Consider the following 15,605-nt stretch of genomic DNA (forward strand, 5'->3'; position numbering starts at 1 on the left):
TTTTTGTTGGTGGTGGTGTTTTCTCAGAACAAAACAAAGTGGATAAAAGTATGCACCAGTGGTAAAATGACATTTGAGCAGAAGCTTTTCTCAAAGAAATATTTTAAACCCTGTTTACCAGCACAGCTGTAGCCCCAGGTTGCCATGGAAACAGAAAGCAAATAATATTAGCAATAGCATATCTATGATGATATTGCATTAACGATGCTATGAGGAAGGGCCACTTGTGGTTTCATTTACAAGGCTCCCTTTTTAATATTACAGGTTACAAATTAGAATTAGAAGATTCAGCCTTGAATTGGCTTTTAGTAATATGGGAAGGGAAAAGGTATTACATTTTCCTGTTACTAGCCAAAAGTATTTTCCTTAATCACATGTCTAGGAGAGTTTTTGATTTTCTTCACATGTAACAAGTTCTTAATATTTTCTTGGAAATGAAATGTTCAAACCATAAAATCACAGAATCACAGGAACATTCAGGTTGGAAAAGACCCTCAGGATCACCAAGGCCAACTCAGAACCCTACTCTACAAGGGTTATAGCCTCAAGCACCACATCCAAACCACCTTTAAACACATCCAAGCTTGGTGACTCCACCACCTCCCTGGGCAGCACATTCCAATCCCTGACCACTCTGGCTGGGAAAAAAAATCTTCCTACTGTCCAGTCTAACCCTGCCCAGCTGCAGCATGAGGCTGTTCCTTCTTGTCCTATCACTGATTACCTGTGAGAAGAGACGAGCACCAACCTTTCCACAAGGTCCTTTCAGGTAGCTGTAGAGAGTGATGAGGTTTCCCCTCAGCCTTCTCTGTTTCACACTAACCATCCCCAGCTCCTTCAGTTGCTCTTCATCAAATTTGTTCTCCAGGCCCTTCCCAGCTTCCTTGCCCTCCTCTGCCCTGGCTCCAGCACCTCCACATCTCTCTTGTATTGAGGTGTCGAAATCTGGACACAACACTCAAGGTGTGGCCTCAGCAGAGCTGAGTACCAGGAGACAAGCCCCTCCCTGCTCCTGCTGGACACAGCATTGCTGATCCCAGCCAGGATGCCTTTGGCTTTCTTGGGCACCTGAGCACACTTTGTTTGTTGTCCACAAGTACTCACTCCTGTAGTATGGGTGATACAGCTAGAACAGGGACATTCTGGGGAGGGGTTATTTGCAAGGAAAGTGGTTTGTGTTTTGAGCTTAGCACACTGTACATTTACCTTTGCCTGCACTGCTTTGAGAAATCCCCAAACCATGTGTTAAGCTGTGTTAGCTGCTGGGTGAATGAGGCTGCTGGATTGGGAGCAGAAGGAAAATTGTTCTCTCCTGGCTCAGTAGTAGAAGAATATCCTTAAAAGTGAATGCCGTGGCTTGTCCCTTAGCATTGGTAGTGGTTTATCAAGGTGATAAATGCCAAGGTTCTCTCTGTTTCATCCCCTGAATGTAAATGTTTCTTTTTTTGGCAGCCAGGTCCTCACTAGTTGTATGGTCATATCCTGGATTGTTTTTTTTCTTCTCTGTTGTGTGCTGCCTGCCCAGAAAAAGCAAAAATGATCTGAAAAATGATTTGGTGTCATAAAGTAATTTTTGACCCTTTAAACATTGGCTGAAGTATTGACTTGGGTGCTGTCAGGACACAGATGGATATTTCTAGTTGCCAAAGTTTCTGTTGCCAGAGTTATGTGTTTAATTTCAGTGGTTTGCGAAAAATTTACCTGACCAATCCACATGTTTTTGAATAATTTGTTGTACTTGCATCTCTAAGGTATACTTAAATAAGCTTCAAAGATTGGTCTAAATTATATCTTCCATTGATGCAGGAGAGAGATACTGAAGAAGCTTTTTCCATGTTTGGTAGAAAAATCTGGACCATGAGGTGCAGAAACCTCTCCCAAAGCTATCTGATGATAATGACTCACTAGAATGCTTGGTTAGCACTTTGCCTATTACAGATGCTATAAAACCATTAATTGATCCACAAAGCAAATTATGTGTTGCAGATGTATTCCTCTGCTGGGAAGAAAACATACGTGCGCATGGGTGAGGGGGAGAAAAACAAACTCTTGAAGGAGGCTTTATTTGGTTATTTTAAGCTTTGTAGTATTTCTTAGTATTTTCATGCTTGGTTTTTTGTGTTTGTTTTTTTTTTTAACAGATTCTGTTAATGAAATTCTAGACTGGTGTATGAAAAACGTGTACAGGTTTTCTTTTGGAACACAAGAAATCCAATGGTGTCAGTTCTGTTTACAAGCAAAGAGGATCTGAGCACTTGATTTCTTTGAGAAAATGGCAGTCAGCAGGGTGCCTCTGTCTGAAATGATGTCTGTGCCAGTGTCTCTTCTTCTAGTCAGATCTCAAGGTTTCTGATCCATGTGTACACATTTTAAATGTGCCTTTCGCTTTCATATTCCGTTACTAGACAGTGAATTTAAGGTGAGGTGATTGCTGTCTTTCTCAGCTGAGTCAACAGCTGAGCCTTATCTGGGATTGGCTTGAACCTGGATTTGCTGGAACACTTAAATAACTGTGGAAGTAGGCTGAATTTTAAATGCTGACGGTACCTGTTGCCTCCCAGCTCTGTCAGAGCTGTTTGTGCAGCTGGCCTGCGTGGTGGATGTGTGCACAGCCGTGTGTGTGTAAGTCAGTGAAGGAATTAGAAGCAGCTGTGTTGGGGCTGGTCAGGAGACTGTCGCATGAGGCCAGGTTCTCTGGGCTGCAGCTGCTGGTGCTGGTGGTAGTCCTGGCCATTGCCCTTACTGAGTCGGGGGGGGGGGGGGAGGGAGGGGGAGGGGGAGGGGAAGGGGAAGTTCCTGTATGCTCAGGTGCTGCAAACTGAAGCCAAAGTGAGCTGCTGCTTCTTTCCTCATCTTCAGTTTTGTTGCTTCTCAGCCTTCTCCCCAAAAGGAAAGGGAGAGGAGCTTATATGCCTGTCCTTGTGTCATGGGTTTAGCCAGGTGAGTTTGATGTCTATTCAGTACCATGCTGCTGTCATGCCAGCTTCAAAATGAAAGGGTTGGTTGGAGCATAGTGTCATGGGGCTTGAAGTTCAGGTTGCAACATGGGAGGCTACTGGCTGCTGTGTCCAGTGTCTGGGTTTGGGATGTTAGTCTTTTGTGCTGGCCTGGCTGTGGGCCTTAGGGCTGGGGAAGTAATATTATTGCTGGCATCTGCTGCTGCGCTTGCTGTGCTTTTCTGCAAAACAGGCTGGGGGGATTGTACATGGTGTTCTTCCCATCAAACTCTTTAACTTAACTGGCATTAGGGAGGGGGGTTGGGGTGTATTAGTCTCTCCTGATCTGGGGGTGGGGGTGTCTTGCTTGTGAGAGCAGGCTATGCTAAACCAGAACACCTATAGATTGTCTTATTTTTGGGAGGAGGAGTAGTTCTGGTTCCCTCGCACAGCTTCCTTGCCTGTCACACCACCTTTGTTGTCACCCTGCTGGGTTTTGGTTTTGCTTGCATGCTTTCCTGTGTGCCATTTATGCAAATACACCACCATTCTCTGTTTGAGTCTTTTGAAACTGCATGTTATGAAGCATGTCCTTAGCAGTGTTACACAATCTTGTGCATTGCTTCCAGTTACACTGTTAGTGGCATTACTGTGTTACTGTGCTGGCTGTTGCCCCTCCATTGCAGTGTGCATATGTCCCCGAGTTCAAGGTGAGCGAACGCTATGTGTGGCTTTGGTTGCTTCTGCACAGGTGAGCCCACAGGCATGCACGGCTCCACTCTTGGAGGCAAGTTACACTACTGCACTGTGATCACCACTGACAAACTGGATTTCAGGTGCATGTTGTCCTCACCAGTGGGGAGGTATTTGGATGGCTTGCAGGAGCTAACATGTCCAAGACCAGTTGGCAGCATCTGTAGCTGCTGTGTGGGAGGACAAGCCTCAGCAGGTTTGTGGTGAGAGGTAGACTGGTGACCTCTGGGTGTCAGATCCCTGTGTGTGCTGTCTCTATGGCAGGAAAGCTGATTAACACTAGGAGGGTGAAAGTTGGTGCTATACCATAACATGGTATTTTGTGGAATGCTCTTCCCTGTGGAATTTGAAGGTAGGTGCCACTGTCACCTGTTGTCTAATGCTGGCTGACCTGTTGGTCTGACAGAAGTGTGCTTAGCTCCAGTTCCTGCTGCCAGTGGGACTAGGGTTTTGCTGGGACTCTGGCTTCAGGGAGCCAACCCTACTCTGCCTTAGTGAACTTCATGTGAGAGCAAACTGAGACCTCTTAGGAGAGTCCATTAGTTATTATCACTCAGGCAAACTCAGCATCCTTGCAGACATTGCTTTAATGAACAGGGAGAATTGAAAAGGCAGAACCAGGAATATGGTGGAAAATACTGTGTGCTTCCCTTACACAGGGAAGTACTTCATTATGTCCATGAAATATTCAGTTATGGGTTTATGAGTTAACATTACTTTAAATAGCTCAAGGTCTTTCTTTTTCCTTGAGTATATCTCACTTTTCATTCTTATGCTGATTGTATGTCATGTTCCTTTGCTGAATAAAATCTTGATGAAGTACTATCTTTCGGCAATCTCTGGAAATCATTTCAGACTTGAAATAAGTATTAAATTCTGATCTTTTCCAGCATCAGATAGGTGGTGACCCTGAGAGATACAGGCGCATTGTCATACGTACAACCTTCATTACAAAAGAATCGGATTATTCTCCCTAGAGTGTGTTTTCTGTCTGCTCTTGCAAAACCATTTGTTTCAAAATGCCCCCCACATATGTTTCTACAGTGAAGGAGAAAAGGAATCCATAATACTAAATACCAAGATACTATTATACACAGAGCACTAGGGCTGCTTTTCTCTGAGGAATTTTATAAACCACATTTACTACATCATTTCAATGGGTAGACATGAACACTAAATCCTTATCTTCAGAAAAAATGAAAGATATGAAAATCTGTATTCATAAAGTAGTTAAGAACAGTAACACAGAGGAAAATGATCAGAAAGATGTATAGAGGTCAGCATAGGTGGAAAGGAAAACAAAAGAGAACCCAAAGGATATTTTTTTCAAGTGAGTTTTCAAAATTTGGTTTTGTAGTTCTAAAAACATCTTGAAACTCCTTTAAGAAATTATTCCCGTGGATTTTAGGGCTTTCAGTGTAGTAGGGTTACAGATTCTTCAGGAGAAAGACACCTGTATACAACACAGGTGATAATAAAAAACAGCTTTTCACTTGATGGTAGCAGAGCACTGAAAAAGTGCTGCCCAGAGAGGTTGTGGATTCTCTGTAGAAACTCAAAACCCACCTGGATGTGTTTCTATGTGACTCACTCTAGGTGATAGTGTTCTAGCCTGGGAAGTTGGACTAGATGATCTTCAGAGACCCCTTCCAACCACTACCATTCTGTGATTTTGTGAGGGATGCCTGTGAACAAAGTTCACCTTCTTGGTTTCAATTGCAGCAGTGAGTATTCTGCATAGATCTGCATCAGAGGAAGAGCAGTGGCAAAACACACAGGTACAAAACTTGAGCAAAAGACACAATAAAGATGAAAGTTTAGTCAATATCACAGAATCACAGGACACATCCAGTTGGAAGAGACCACCAAGCTCATCCAGTCCAATCTTTGACCCAGCACTGAACCCTAAGCACTAGCTCCACAGACTGCTTAAACGCGTCCAGGGATGGTGACTCCAGCACTGCCCTGGGCAGAACATTCTCATGGCTGAGAGCCCTCTCTGGGAAGAAATATTTCCTAGCATCCAGCCTGAATCTCCCCTGCTGCAGCTTGGAACCATTTCCTCTGCTCCTGTTCCTTGCCACCAAGGAGCAGTGGCTGCCCCCTCCTCACTCCAACCTGCCTTTGGGGAGTTGTAGAGAGCAGGGAGGTCTCCCCTCAGCCTCCTCTTCTCCAGCCTGAACAACCAGAGTATTCAGCTTTAGAAGCATACACTGTAATTTCATAAACGTTGATTTCACTAGAAGTAAGTTGGTTAGCTGAAAGACTAATTAAACACAAACACACCTTTAGTTTTTCTTTATTCTAGCTTTCAAACTTACTTTAAGTGTTGTGGACTCAGAGCTGGAACAGGACTAAAAATAATTAAATACCTATTCTGGAGAAGGACTGAAAATTAATGTATAGTGCATTAGATGTAATTTGTGTTGTTACAGAACAGGAAGCTAGGAATAAAGGTGGAGATAAGGAGGGAACTGAGATAGTAAGGATGCCCCCTTTAGCAACCCTGAGTACACTTTACTATCCAGATACACACCGTCTGGCTGGGAGAAACTATGTCTGATACATATTTGTCCCTGTAGCATACAACTATTTCTGTACTGTATCCATGCCTGAAACACTGTGCAAATTACTGCTTTTTAATTCAGTAACATTTATAGTATCACTTTTAGCAGTGATTCATTCAAGGAACACCTTGATTAAGCAGGGATAGTTCACCCAGGGAAAGGCAGAAAGAGGGGCAGGGAAACTGGGACTGCAGCCTCTCCTGACAAGGAAAAAGCCAAGAGACATGGGCAAAGTACTGACTGAGGCTTAACCTTCTTAGAGATTGTGACCAACTTCCAGATGGACTGGTAGAAAAAAGCACTGTCATGGTAATTTTGGGTCCATTATAAAGGCAAAACAGTGGATAAGTCAAGCAGACATCAGAAGCAGAAATATATCTTAAGGTTTCTACCGGGCTGTTACAGAGTCAATAAAGAGGTTTTTGCTGCAGAGTTCCTGCCTTAACTAAATAGTTTGCCTCCTGGAATAAATAAGAGGTGTGCCACCATAAATAAACAACAAATGTTCCCTTGGGACCTTGATGAAAGCTCTCATTTATTTTTCTTCACATCACAGAGCCTTGAAACTACTCACTCTGAATATCCTTCAGGGCTTGATCTCCCGCTCTCTCTTTTTTCTTATTAATTTGTGTTATTCTTCAAAGTATACAGCAGCACTGGTAAGGGGCAGAATGAAGAAAGGGTCAAGAGATATTTAACTTAAAAGAATAACAGATTGAGGTGAGGAGGCAGAGGTGTGGAGGATGCTAGTGTGCACTCGCAGCAGTACCACAGAGCCATTCTGTGCAGGCAGGTCATTCTCGGAGCTCTTTTCTCTCACTATGTTTCCTAATTAAATGTTTTCAGAATATATTCCTCAGTTAGGACAGCCCTTGGAACCTAATGCTCTCTGCTTAGGTGTGCTTTTACACATTCATGAGTTGTGCAGTCTGTGTTATATCTGAAGGACTCCACCTGCAGAGGTGGGTGGTGAAAGCAGGGAGGCAGCTGGTCAGACATCATTAACACCTCTGGCAGGTAAGAGCAGCTCACTTTGCCAAGCCATAATTCTCACTACTATGGGCAGTAACTGCTTTAGTTTGTTTGTTCTCAGTTCTGTGATTGACCCTTATAAAGTACAAGTGATGTCCCAGAGAGAGAGTGAGACTTTCTCCCTGGTGGAGGTACTTCTGAGATGAATAAACCTGGAGTAGGTTTTCTTTGTCATTTCAGCTTGCCTACTGTTCTTGGTACCATTGAAGAGGCTGCAGGAAAGAGAAGGCAGCTGGGGCAGCCCTCAGCCCAGGTGGACAAACTGTTAGAGCTGTGAGGAGCAGACCTCACCTTTAGCCTTGCAGGACAGAGAGGGTAGATGGAGTGCAGGTTGCCTCCCGGAAAGAAATAATATGCAGCGAGGGATTTAGAGTGTACAAACATCCTCCTTTTGTTTTATCTTACCTGATGAAGTTTCTTTCATTTGGAAGACTTTGGTTCTGTGTGTTTTGGGTTTTTTTTCCAAATACACAGAATTTTTTTTGACAAAGGCTGTGAATCATTGGATTTCTGCAGGCAATCACCTAAGATTTCAGACCACACATAAGTTACTGCTCAGGACATTGGAGGTGCTCAACAAACATGAAGTTGTGCCCGTTGCTATTGATATGGCTCCTCAAAGGATGCTTAGCATAGATATGGAGTTCAGCTGGTCAGATGATAATTTTAAGGTAAAAAATAAACCTGTGTGCTTCAACCTTTTTACTTTTTGCCTCTACTGGCATGAAAATCTTTGATCTGTTGCTGAACCTGGAAGGATTATTCTTCCAGACCTTGTCACCAAAATGCTTTTTGTACATTAATATGTACAATATGAACAAGATAAAAAAAGGTATATTGCATGATCTGTGAGTAGTTTAATGCAAAAGTTAATCAAGCAGGAGTGCATAATAGCATCTAAACTTAAAAAGGGAACAAAAATTACCAAACTCTTCCTTTGTTTAGACTATTTCCTTATGTTCCTCTGCTCTTAACTTGCTGTAATAATTGATTCTCCTTCTAAAATACAGTTGGACTGAGGATACTTCAGTCATATCTGGCAGTGCTTTTGGAATTTGTGGAAAAGCACAGAGCAGAAATCTTAGAATCTCAGAAAGTTAGGAGTTGGAAGGGAACTTTAAAGGTCATTGAGTTCAACCTCCCAGCCAGAGCAGGATCACCTAGAGTAGATGTGATGGTTTGAATCAGAACAAAGTGGATCAAACCGACCCAGGGCATTAACCTGGCTATTGTCCCAACACAGAAGTGAGGGAAAAGTAGCAAACAAAACACTTGTGAATGAGACCAAAATAAGTGAGTTAAGAATAGAGTTTACTGATCAAAAGCCAGTCCACCATGGTACAAAAAGCATAATTCCCTTAGGCTGTTTGCAGAAGCACAGCACAAAGCAGCAGAAGCAAGCGAGCCAAAAGCCCTAGCCAGAAAACTGCTCCCCCATCCCTCCTTGTCCTGCTGCCATCCCAGTGGAAAAGACAACACCCAAAAACTGGAACCCAGAGGCAGCAATTGGAACAGGAAGCATCCCATGTTGCAATCTGAACTTCAGGCTCCATCATACTTTGCTCCAGCTAACACTGTCATTTTTCAAGCTGGCATGAGGGCAGCACAGTGTAGCAGCAGCAGGTTCAACTCAATTCATAATATTCTCCAACCCTCATTCTATACTATCTGCAGCGTGTCCAGCAGCAATCAACATCAGACAATAGACATCACAGGTCAGTCACTTAAAGTGAGATTGCTTTGCAGTACATGGAAGACTGCTCATTGTGGATGCTCTGGATCTCCACTCTGTTACAGCACAGTCTGGATCAGTCTATGACCAGTGTGAATGGTGGGGCTGTGTTTCTACCCCTGGGGCAGTCGAGTTCGGTGACTTCTTCCACCCCTCCAAGTGAAAGCAAAATGTGGTTTCATGCAGCTTCCAGCATGTGGAGGAGGGAGATCCCTTTGTAAAACCAGAAATACAGACAGGTTCCCCCTCTTCAACCTGCCAAGCCTTCAGTTCCATATAGTCCAATAAACCCAGCTGTCCCTCTCCTCCATCTGTTTGGAGGCAGAGCCCCTCTGATTCTGACTGGAGTCACTTGCATCTTGTAATGATGCTTTGGGAATCAGCAGCAGTATCAGCTTGTCTGCTCTTCTTGGGTGATATTCCACTGGACACTGAGGCAGCATCTTCAGGACAGAATTCCTCTGTAATTCAGGGACTCCTGCAGTCAGGACTGCAGTGGGTTTTCTGTCCCACTTCCTCATGTCCTCCTCATGGTCACACAAGTAAAGCCACAGGGTGCACCATGGTGTGTCATTCCCAGATTGATTCCCTTGGAGTGGGAAGTACCTGCTCCTCATGGCTGAAAAACAGGACTGTACAGGTGGGGAGTAGAACATGTTCTGCTTGAATTCATAGACCTCTTGAAACAGCTTATTCCCAGCTGAAACAGGCCTGGACAGAGAAAGAGATATTTTTTTTCTCTTTCATTGCTGAGGCCTTCTGTTTGCTTTAGCCACTTATTGCCCTTAGCCATCTTCCAAACCCAGAGATAGGAACTGTGCAAGCAGCCCTGGCTCTTTCTCTCATTCCCCTGATGGTTCTTGTTTGTTCTTATCCTTTGCAGGACAAGCTGCTTTCCCTCTAGGTTTCTTTTTCCATACGAGGGGAGTTGCTATTGGCATAGGCTGATTTTCTGCTGCAGCCATGTCTGCTGGCCCAGAGACCTTGTCTTGCTCCTGAGCACTCTGAACACTGATGAGAAGAGTTCAATATGCAGGTGCTAATTCCCAACACACTGCAAAGATTTCTGTCTCTCAGGAACTCCTGGGCTGGCAACAGACTCTTTCCAAACAGTTCACTGGCTTGTCAGGATTTTGCACTTGCTCAGGGGTGAGTTTCCAAACCACCGGAGGACTCCACTGCCCTAAGAATTTACTCAGACATTCCTACACACCCTGCCACTCAGCACTATTCAGCGTGGGGGCAGATTCTCAGTGATACTCTTGAAAAAGTCCTGTATTGCTTTGCACAAACCCTGGCCTGCTGGTAGCCAACACAGGAGCATCAGAGCTGTGAGCCATTGTCCTGAGATAAAGCTCCTCACCAGAAGGAATTAGATACAAAATGCCAGCACACTGGAGCCAGCTGCCAGCGGGAAGCAAATTCTCCAGGAACGTAGTGAACACAGCACAGGGAATAAAACTATATAAAACTCTTTTAACAAGCTTCAAGCCTTAATTGAATGCCCTTGTTATCTCTCCTTTTTGTTATCTCAATCCTCTTGTTTCCTGCCAAAATCTGTCTGTCTTAATTAAGACAGCAGCTTCTCATGCCACGAGTTGGCGCCAAAGAATGTGATGATTTGAATCACAACAAAGTGGGTCAGACTGACCCAGCAGGTTCACCTGGCTCCTGTCCCAACACAGCAGCGAGGGAAAAGTAACACTCAAAATGTTGGGATTGAGGCAAAACCAAAATGAGGTAAGAATAGAGTTTACTGATCAAAAAACATGGTACAGAAATGCGCAATTCCCTCAGCCTGTTTGCAGAACAAGCACAAGGTAAAGCAGCAGAAGCAAGAGGGCTAAAAGCCCAACCCAGGGCTGCCATCCATGTGGAAAAGACAACACCCAAGGACCCAGAAGCAGCGACCAGAACAGGAAGGCTCCCATGTTGCAATCTGAACTTCAAGCCCTAGAATACTTTGCTCCAGCCAGCACTGACATTTTGAAGATGACATGAGGCAGGATGGTGTGGATAGCAGCAACAGGTTCAACTCAGTCCATGACAGTAGGTCATGCAGAAACGTGTCCAAGCAGGTTTTAAAAGTCTCCAGAGAAAGAAACCCCACAACCTCTCTGGGCAGCCTCTTCCAGTGCTCTGCCACCTTCACAGTGGAAAAGTATTACCTTATGCTCCTGTGAAACCTCCTCTGCTCCACCTTGCACCTGTTGCCTCTTGTCCTGTCTATGGAATATCATTGGAGCAGAGTCTGGCTCCATCCTCCTGACACTGCCCTTCATGTCTTTTTAAACACGAATGAGGTCACCCCTTGGGCTCCTCTGCTGTAAGCTACAGCCCCAGCTCCCTCAGCCTTTCCTCAACAGGGAGATGTTCCACTGCCTTCAACATCTTTGTGGCTCTCTCCTGGAGCACCCTGTCCCTCTTGAACTGAGGGACCTAGAACTGGCCACAATAATACAGACATGGTCTCAGCAGGGCAGAGTAGAGGAGGTGAAGAACCTCTCTTGATCTACTCACCACAGCCCTTCTAATCCACCCCAGAATGCCACTGGCCTTCTTGGCCACAAGAGCACATTGCTGGCTCATGGACATCCTTCTGTCCACCAGGACCCCCAGATCACTTTTCCCTTCACTGCTCTCCAGCAAGTCCGTCCCCAACCTGTGCTGGTCTATGGAGTTGTTCTTTCCCAGGTGCCAGACTCTACCTTTGCCCTTGTTGAACTTCATCACATTTCTCCCTGGCCAACTCTCAGCCTGTCCAGGTCAGGCGGAATGGCAGCCACAGTCCTTCTGTGTCAGCCACCCCTCTGAGATTGGTATCATCAGCAAACTTGCTGACAGTGCTCTCTGTGCCCTCATCCAGGTCATTGATGAATATATTGAACAGCTCTGCTCCCAGTACTGACCCCTGAGGGACTCCACTAGATACATGCCTCCAACTAGACTGACCCAATGACTACAACTCTCTGACTTCTTCCCTTCAACCAGTTCACATCCACCTCACAGCCTGATCATCTAGACCACACTGTCCCATCTTAGCTGCAAGGATGCTGTGGCAGACTGTCAGATGCTTTACTGAAATCAAAACAGACCACATCCACAACTCTGCTATCATCTATCCACCTGGTTATGTCCTCATCAAAGGCTATCAGGTTGGTCAGATACGACTTCCCCTGGATAAAACCAAGCTGTAGGCTCCCAGTGACCTTCTTGTCCTTGATATTCCTAGAGACAGCGCCAATGATGAGTTGTTCCATTACCTTCCAGTCTGGTCAGTAGTTACCCAGGTCCTCCTTCTAGCTCTTTTTGAAGACTGGAGTGACATTTACTTTTCTCTAGACCTCAGGCACCTCGCCTGTCCCCTGTGACTAGCTCCAACAGTAATTCAAAAGTTATGTAAGTTTTAGGTTATCTGTAACATTGGTCAGTGTGTGTTCTCTCACTTTCATTTAATACAGAGTACGTTTTCCTTAGCACACTTGTTTTAGTTGGGATTTGTTATGTGTTAACACAAATCTAGACTACAAAAGCTTGTGTCTCTTGATCTACTCACCACAGCCCTTCTAATCCTGATAGAATGAACCTGATAGAATGAACCTGCATGTTGCATTTTCTTGGTTTATTTTTGTGGTTTTATACTTTATAGTAATAAATTGATTTTTGAAAGTTTCCAGTTTGTCAGTGTGAAGGCAATAAACAGTCACTGTGATGAAGGCTTGCTAGCAGCTCTTTAAAGAGGGAATAAGATATTGTGTGCTTGGCACTGTAATGTTCCTATGATGTATGTTTTCCTTCTGTAGGATGGTGCTCCCTGCTTGTGGGGAGATCTCTGTCCTTGACACTTGTCACTTTCTGTGCCTGGCATCTGTAAATACAGTAACAACATTAACAGTGGCTTCTGTACCTCAAGAGTAGTTTTCTTGTGCTGATGGTACATAAGGGAAAGGATGCAAGAAAAGTCCTTATGTTGCCAGTGTGGTGTTTGTAAAACTGTAGAAATCAGAATTTAAAGAAATAATTACTTAAAAGAGTTGAGTGAGTGTAATAATAATTGAAATAATAATTGAAATCTAATGGGGGGGGGGGGGGGAAACATGGTTGGAACTGAAGTCAAGGAGGGCTTTTGCTAGTTTCATGTATTATATTTCTGGTTTCTGTCCAGCAGATTGCTATAGAGATGTCTCACAGAGAGCTTGGTACTGTGGGATGATCAACTGGCCTCTTTTGCACTGCATTCCTATGTTCTCTGGGTTACATTTGTGTGGGGAGTACATGAGATTTATGGGGTGCCAGACTCTCCTGCAGGATTTACTGACTTACTTTGCTGTGAATGCCTAAATGATTAATACATTGAGTGTAGCAACTTTAGGGCAGTAGGTACTAGAAAAACCATTTGCCTTGTCTCCTTATTTTCTAAAGCTGCTCGTGGTGAGGACAGGAACAGGGAACAAGAGAGAAGTGAACTGTTCTGGTGTGGGCTGCCTTCTTCCTGCTGTTTCTGCCTGAATGGCAGAGAGGAGGCTTTCTTTATCTATACATGCATGCAGCTCGCTCTACCGTCACTGGGAGAAAGACACACGTTCTTATTCCTGTGTCTAGCTGCTGGCACTTGTCCAGGCAGAGCTTTGCAGAGGCTAAGCTGAATACCATTCTGTGACCACAAATGAAGCCTAAATACTGATACTGCTGTACTCAGTTCAGAGGGCGAAGATCTCTGCCTGAGTTGTAACTAGGAATTTTATCTTCTGAGAAGCTAATCCTGTAGGGCAAAACATAGCGCAAAAAGCTACTCTTTTAGTCCCCTCATTTCCTTTTTGGCTTTCCAGAGGGTATATTGTGTAAACCTGCCTTATCTATCTGTAGTTAAAACTTAGCAAACAAAAGGCATCACAAAAATGGAATGAGGACCTAGAGCAGCTACACAGCTACACTTAACACTCAGGCACTTGGTTTTTGTACATGTGAGCCTTTACTACAGCTTAATACTTAAAAATTCATGAGTTGGTTATTTGTGCCTTGAATTTCATATTTACTCTGAATTTCTGTCTCTAACCGTTGGATGAATAGAATGGTAAATCTCTTTTCAGAGTATACTGGTAAGGACAGGTAGTGCTTAGTATTCCAAAATTTAATGACAACCAAATACTGATAACTTGTTGTTGTACTAAAAATAGTATTTTAATGCCTCATACAAAGCTGTGAGTAAACTTGGAAAGATACAAATCCATCACTTACTTGCAACAAAAAAAAAAAGTACAGAGTTATATCTATGGTATTCCTTTCAGTTCTGTTGTTTCTTTGTTTGGGTTTTTTTTTTAACTAAATATTCATGATCCTGTGAAAACAGAGACCAATGACAAATGCATTTCTACCTGGACAACTGTTTCGTACAATTTCTCACTGCTCCCATCTTGGCAGAAAAAAATTCTGTAGCTCCCTCTTGTATGCATTTTGTAGATGTGATTACTCAGGTAAATGCTTCTCATGCTTCTTTTTCTTTCTTCCCCCCACCCCCACCCCCTTTTTTCCCCCCTCTTTTAGGATGTTCTGAATAACTTGGGTTCCTGTGAGTTGGATGAAGATGACCTAATGCTTGACCTGGAGTTCCTAGAAGAACAACATCACCATCATTCTGGTAAGTCAGATAAATATGCAACATTTTCAGCTAGTGGTGGTTGTTATTACAGAAATCTGAAGTCAATGTGTTCTGTATAATTACTTGGAAACAAACAAGTAATTTTCTCGGAAGGGGAAGAGCAGTTTGCATTTTGTAATTATTTCTAAATGCATTTGCCGTTTAACAGGAAGATCCTCTTTACACTGTATTTAGACTTCATATGGTCAGTTACGAAGTGGAAGTGACTTTTTTTACAGGTACAGAAGAATTCCAGCACCAGCAGCAGACCCTTCTAGATACTTAAAATGACTCCTGCTTACCCCAGGCAGTTACCAAAAAGACCAATGCTGATGTATTTGCAGTTCCATTTTGGTGTGTGCTAGAGTAATATGCTTCAAATACAGAAGGTTTGACTTGAGACACGAATCTGTCTGGATGTTTTCTGTCACAGCTGGCTAAGGCAGTGTTGCAGTACCTTGATTAATAGAAGTAACAAAGTTCAATTCACATTGTGTTCAGAGCAGTTTTTATAACAGGATTATGCAAGGAATCCTCAGTAAGTTGAGACACCTGCAGTGGGGAATCTTGCATTTCCTTTGGCTGTGACATGGGATAGTGTGGGGCCCAGTTTGTGAATGGAAGTCCTGGTAACTCCTCAGGGTTCAGAGAGGCTTGAAACATACATGAGATTTGTACACGATCACAGGTGGAGGTGTGAGCTTGTACTCTGTTGCGATACTCCGTTATGACAATGACATGCTTTCAAGCAGGAGCACTTCTCATCCTGCCTTCTACCTGCTGTTTTTTGATCCCTTTTTCTCCGTTTACCCACTTCAGTACCTATAGTGCACATTGGTGCTGACTTCTGTTGCAATGGGGTTTATGAGACATGCTTGCTGGTGCATGCCATCTTCACTGCTGAACTTGCCTTTGATGCAAACAGATAAACGGCTTGAGTTATGCTC

At 43.8% G+C, this 15,605-nt stretch overlaps 1 protein-coding gene across 1 annotated transcript in view; it reads left to right on the forward strand.

The window, feature by feature from the left end:
- The window catches only part of CCSER1 (coiled-coil serine rich protein 1), a 903,890-nt gene that overhangs the window by 124,097 nt on the left and 764,188 nt on the right, over positions 1-15,605 (forward strand). The window contains exon 5 of the mRNA XM_054163290.1: positions 14,565-14,658. Within this exon, the coding sequence (XP_054019265.1) occupies positions 14,565-14,658 (94 nt within the window). The remainder of the gene's footprint in view (positions 1-14,564; positions 14,659-15,605) is intronic.

This window comes from Dryobates pubescens, chromosome 1 (assembly GCF_014839835.1).
Source record: "Dryobates pubescens isolate bDryPub1 chromosome 1, bDryPub1.pri, whole genome shotgun sequence".
NCBI classification, from domain to species: Eukaryota; Metazoa; Chordata; class Aves; order Piciformes; family Picidae; genus Dryobates; species Dryobates pubescens.